The sequence below is a fragment of the Rousettus aegyptiacus genome, unplaced genomic scaffold (assembly GCF_014176215.1).
Source record: "Rousettus aegyptiacus isolate mRouAeg1 unplaced genomic scaffold, mRouAeg1.p scaffold_m13_p_12, whole genome shotgun sequence".
In the NCBI taxonomy this organism is placed as follows: Eukaryota; Metazoa; Chordata; class Mammalia; order Chiroptera; family Pteropodidae; genus Rousettus; species Rousettus aegyptiacus.
Window position 1 is genome coordinate 44,320,098 of NW_023416287.1, and position 6,000 is coordinate 44,326,097.

Consider the following 6,000-nt stretch of genomic DNA (forward strand, 5'->3'; position numbering starts at 1 on the left):
TGGTCACTTATTTTGGCCTCGGCTTCCTCTCTATAAATAAAAATCAACAGACATACTTAACACCATTTGTTTGACACCGATATAGGTGCAGAAATTCACTGATATGCAAGATAGACTAGATCCCTGAGCTTTCAAGGAACTGACATTGTACAGGAGGAGACCAAATAAACAAAATAATTTCAGGTTCTAGTAAGTGCTATAAACTTACACTTGAATATCCTGTAATGGGAAGGAAGGTCTGGGAGGCCACGGAAGGTCTCTCTTAAGAGGTGGCATTCTCATTGGAAGCCAAATGATGAAGCAGTAGTTACATGGGGCTCTAGGGACAGATCCCTTTGGGTCAGACTATGACGGACAGAGGCAAATATAAAAAAGGGCCAAGGCAAGCATATTTGAAGAGTAGTGAGTGAGGGAAAAAGGGAGAGAAATAAAGTCAGCAAGACAGACAAGGGTTTGCTAAGGAGTTTGGATGTTATGCTGGTTGTAATAGGAAGTGACTATAGAAATAAAGGAATTTAATTAGATCTGTGATGTTTCACACTTTATTTTTTAGCAGCCGAACTCTGGTCAAATAAAAGCAAGTGTAACGTCAATGTAAAACTAGATAAAAGTAGTATTGTTCTGGGTGTGCGAGAAGCTAATTAAGGCTCTTCTGAACCTGTGATCTTTTGGCCTTCCCCTTTCATCCTACCAGACTCCCAAGCACTGGAGCTCAGAGGAGCTGGAAAACTATGAAGTAATCTACATCTAAGGTTCCTCAAGTTTTAACAAATGCCAGCACTACAGAGAAAGGAAGTTTAGGAGATCACACTGGATGCTTGTTGGACCTTGGACAGATCCTGGAAAGGTTCTAAACTAAATCCCTGATGTGGAATTTTATTGTTGCTGAAACAACAATAAAATCTGGTTCATCAAAGGTTCCAGTTAAAATTACATTGTTGAAACTATAGGGACAGAAAATAGATCAGTGGTTGCCAGGAGCTGGGGTGAAGGTAGGGCAATGACACGAAGGGATACAAGGGAACTTTTTGGGTTAATGGACATATTCTATACCTAACGGTGGTGGTGGTTATTGGACTGTATAAATTTGTCAAAGTTCACAGACCTCTTTACCTAAAAATGGGTGAAGTTTACTGTGTGTGAATTAAACCTCAATACCCTTATTTTTTTAAAAAAATTGCACTGCTGGAATATACCTCAGAGGAATTTTACACATGAGAAAACAGACTCGGAGAGAGGAAAAATGATTTGCTCCTGATGAGTCAGTAGAACCCCCAAATCCTGACTTGAGAGACTGTCTGTCCCCTATCAACTGTTGCTCAGTTTTAATTCAGAGCACTGGGCTACAGATTTCTCTGACTGCACAGTGAGGAGGTAAACAATTGCCAAGGGCTTTGCAAATCCAAACAATCAGATTCTAAGAAGTGGTCTGGTTTAGGAAGAAAAACCTCAATGCTTTAGAGTTAGAAAAACTGAAAGAAAAAATCCCACCTCTGTCACTTACTAGCTGTGTGTTCTGGGGCAAGTCTGTCCTTTATAAGAAGGAATTAATAGTAAGAACACAATAGAACAGCTGGCACACTTCAGACTCTTAAGAAGGGCAATGATTGTAACTATTAAAGGCTTTACCATACCCACTCTTCTCCCGTTCCTAGTCCCACCTCCTTGTCTAAGAACAATCTGGAGGTGATCATAAGGAAAAGAAATAATGAACTGCCTGTTTTGCATTGCATAACCTGTGCTTGGGTACACAGTACACTCTGGGCTCCAAAGGGGCACAGGTTGTTATCTTGCCAGGTAAACAGGAACACCCTTCCCCCTCCTTGACCACCATTTGCATGGGTCACCACAAACACTGCAGTGAGAACAGGCTAACGGCTTGCAAGAACACCACTGCTGTTTATGCCTATATTTTAATACTTCACTTTCTCTGTGGCTGCCGGCATCATCAAAGGGTACAAACTCACCCATGGATACATCCCACCAATTGCATAGCTCTTCCCTCACCACCTACTCTGAAGGGGTGGTCCCAAATAATGATTCAAAGCTACATCTTGCTCTTTTTTTTCTATTCCAAGGAGACCAAAAAATAAAATATAAAATAACCCTTCAGGCAGGTGGTTGCTGCTTCCACAGTCACATCTACTCTACATGCACTGTGGTCAATGTAAAGACTACTGGCTTACTTTTTCTCCATGATGGGGCAGGAGAAAGGCAACACTGAGAAATCACCCAAATTTTGCAGAAACAAAGAGCTAATTATCCAGGCCAAAGGCAACCTCGAGCAGACTTACAGCAGACCAAGGAGGCAGAGATCCATGGCATCAGGACTCAACTTCTTGAAAAAACAGAGATAATATTTTCCCTGTACTGCCCCTGTCCAGTGCTCTTGAATTGTCCTGGAGATCATGTGAACTCAAACCCATGAAAGGATTTCTGTACAGTGCAGTTAAGTTACTGAGCAAGAACAATACTCAGTCCAGGCCTCCGTCTCCTCTGTTTGAGAGGGCTGACACCCAGGTTAAGAAATTCTGATTCATCAATTACAAATATTTATCAAACCATTGCCAGAGCACAGTGGCAACTACATCCTGCTGTTTTACTCCGAGCCACTGTCAAAGAGTGGTCCTCTTCCCTACCTTCCGGTATCTGTGAAGTTTTCAGTTTCTATTAAACTCCAGGTGGGGGAGGGGACCCAATGCTGGCCCTAGTCGAGTAAAGTTCCACCACCAGGTCCACAAAGAGACTGCAGGGAGGCGTGGCCAGGCCGGAAATTCTGACAAAAAGTTTTGGCCCTCTGGTCCTAGACGCAACTACTTCCTGATCGCTCTAGTCGAGGGGCGGGTGTAGTTTTCTGGCTGGGTTCCCCACCGAGGGCAAAGCTGGGGGCTTCCACCGCGGTGGGGAAGGGTCGGGCCAGCCAGGCGCTCCACTGCCTTACACTGGAAAAGTTGTTTTGGAGCAAAGTCCCCCAGGGTGTGAGCTCACGAGGGCAGGGCCTCCCCCTCACACTAGCCCCCATCACATACACACGCACACACGCACGCACGCACTCCCTAAGCAGGCGCTTTGCGGATCGAACTTGGCCCAGAGCCCAAGGGCCAGGTCTGTTCCGACAGGAGGAAGGAAAGGAGAAGGAAAAGGGGTTTGCCAGGCACCTCAGGCCCATTGTGGACGCTAGCTGTGGCCCCCACCCCCGCTAAGAGAGGACATCCGAGGGGCCGCGGCCGCCCCTGGGCCCGCTGCGCAGCGGCCGGAGAGTCAGGCCACGCCTCCCACCTTGACCCGCTTGCCCTGGATCTCCAGCGTCTTCATGGTGAAGTCGACGCCGATGGTGCTGCTCTGGCGCTCAGAGAAGGCGCCGGTCTTGAAGCGCTGCACCACGCACGTCTTGCCCACGCTCGCGTCGCCCACCAGCACCAGCTTGAACAGGAAATCATACTGCTCATCTGGGTCCCCGGGGCCCGGGCCCGGCCCCGCCATGGCCGCGCGGCAGCCACGGGTCGGCGCACCGCACGGTGAGGGCGGCCTGGGCTCACGGAAGCCGCAGACGCCGGGCGACGTGGAGCCGCTGCAGCACCTGGAGCGGGGTCGCGGCGCACCGCAGGCTAGGGCCCGCCCCCGCCGACCCTCCGCCGCGGCCTGGGCTCCGCCCCGGACTCCCTTAGCTCGGCCCTCAGCTCTCGGCCCGGCCAGGCCCGCCTCCCGGCACGCCTTAAGCGTTGCCCACAGCACTGCCCCAGCCTGACTCCGCCCTCAGAAACCCTCTCAGCGCCGCCCCCAGCACGCCTGTTTATCCCACCCTCCGTACCGCCCCAAACCATTGCCCGCCTCAGACCTTTCCTCAGCTAGGCTGCTCTCCAGCCAGGTCCTTGTCTCAGCGCCTGCGCCCCACCGTCCCCTTCCCCAGGCCTGGTCAGCCTTCCTCGGCTCACCTACCTGCTGCTCTTCCAGACCCACAGTCAGGAGCAGGCTCGAGGGAATGGTGGGGGCTCCGTGGGCCTGTTCACCCAGGACTTAGACCCAGAATGGGTTCCTCTAGAGTCGATCACTGGGGAAGGGAACAACCACAGTAGAGTCACCTTAGTGCCCACACTAACAGCCAACAATGCAGAATTCCTCTGACGAAGAATGGGAGAGGTGGTGGCATTTTGCCACACTGAAGAAGGGAAAAGCCTGGTGGCACACTACAAGTAAGAAAGAAGTCTTCGGTGAGGCCAGAAATTATGCTAGCTACAAAACCGGGAAGAAGGCCAGAATCCTTGTGGAGAGGACCTGAAAGCTGTGACTCAAGATGACCTCCCAGGACTCCGGGGAGAGGAGAACTGGGGAGCCCTGTTTGGTGGAAGGCTAGGCCAGAAAGAGGAGTTGGGAGATACCAAATCTAAAAGGCAGCCTAGCTGTTGAAGCAGCTGCTTGAATGTCTCAGGATGAGCTGGCTCAGTCTGGGTTATGGGCCCAGCTGGGGGAACTGACCCAGCTGAAAAACATCAAAGATTAACCTGAGCAGAGGAACAGGGGAGGTTTGTAGGGAGTTCTCTGGCAGGGCAGACCAGCTCTCGAGATGGCCCAGTGAGCTAGGGATACTCATAAAAATGAGATCACAACATCTGTAAGAAGCTTAAAATAAATACATCAAATAAAACCTATTTCCCAAAGGGCTTTCCAGCTATCTAGATGGAAGAGAATTAAGAACGCTCTTACCCTCTTCGGACAGCACCCTTATAAGGGGACTGTAGCACTCTAATTCTATTTAACTCAATAAGTTAAATGCCTGCTATAGATCCGGTATCATTTATAGGATCTTGGAATATATCAGTGAACAGAGCAGACAAAAATCCATACCCTCCCCAGTAGAAAAAGGAAAGGAGCCTTCTCATAGCTTAAGAAGACCACTGAGAGGAAGTTCACCAGATCCAGTACCCTTGAGGACTCCTCACCAGCTTTACTGGCCAAATAGGGAAGAAACTGAATGAGGAGGCAAAGGTAGACTCATGATAAAAGTGGAAGAGTAATCTGTTCTGGAAGAATTTGAACTCCACTGCCACGGGAAATATCCAAGAATACCAGACAGGAAACTCCAAAATGCTATGGACAAGCAATTCTGGGAGCACAGCTTCGGTATGTCAGACATGAGCAGACAGCTGGAGCAGCAGGAAATAGCCTTCATTCCAAGGCAGATGCAGATGGGATGGGATGGGGTTGGCTCTGGGAAGGTGGTCCATGTCAAAGCCCAGAACCACAGAAAACAACGTCTGCTTCCAGCTCAGAGGGCTACCCACAGCACAAGGTGGGGAAGGAGGAAGGAAAGATGAGTCCAGGAGCCAGGATGAGTCAAGGCTGTCACCAACTGGAGACATGAGAGTTGAGAGATGAGGTAGACAAGTGGCTAGTCTTGACTGGAATTAGTTTGGGGTGGGGTGGGGCATGTTGATCTAGACATGGATTTTGCCAGAAAGCCCAACTTGCATTTGCGGGGTGATGGAAACATTCTAAAATTGGACTGTCGTGGAGGTTGTATGACTCGGGAAATTTATCAGAACCATTAATAATAGGTGAATTTTATAGTATGCAAATTATACCTCAATAAAGCTGTAAAAAAAAAAACAAACCCTACATTTCTTCTCTTTTGGTGGTAAATTCCTGAATAGCACAGTGGCATTTTATCTGAAATTGAATTATGCTTGTTTAAAATGGAGCAGTTCAAAAATACTTGTAATGTCTCAATGTCCAAAATTTGAAGTAATATGCATCCCATTAAAAAAAATGTATCAAGAATTTAACATTTTTAAAGCTAAATGGCAGCAGAGGGGCTGAGTGAATTTTAATTGTGTTTAATTGTGTTTAATTGTGTAGCATGTGCTATAACCCTAATGATCAGTGGATCAGAATTTCTCCAAGTGGTTAGAGAGAGAAGTACCATCTTTCTCCTTCCTCCTCCCTTGCTCTCTGTCTCTCTCCTTTCCTTCCCACTGTTTCTCTTTCCTTTTTTTTTCATCT

At 48.3% G+C, this 6,000-nt stretch overlaps 1 protein-coding gene across 2 annotated transcripts in view; it reads right to left on the reverse strand.

Moving 5' to 3' along the window:
• The window catches only part of RAB43 (RAB43, member RAS oncogene family), a 42,576-nt gene extending 38,922 nt beyond the window's left edge, over positions 1 to 3,654 (reverse strand). Inside the window, exon 1 of one of the 2 annotated variants that reach the window (XM_016134518.2) lies at positions 3,280 to 3,654. In XM_016134518.2, coding sequence (XP_015990004.1) covers positions 3,280 to 3,483 — 204 coding nt within the window. In that variant the 5' untranslated portion in view covers positions 3,484 to 3,654. The remainder of the gene's footprint in view (positions 1 to 3,279) is intronic. The other variant, XM_016134517.2, reaches the window with a different exon arrangement.
• Positions 3,655 to 6,000: the final 2,346 nt, after the last annotated feature.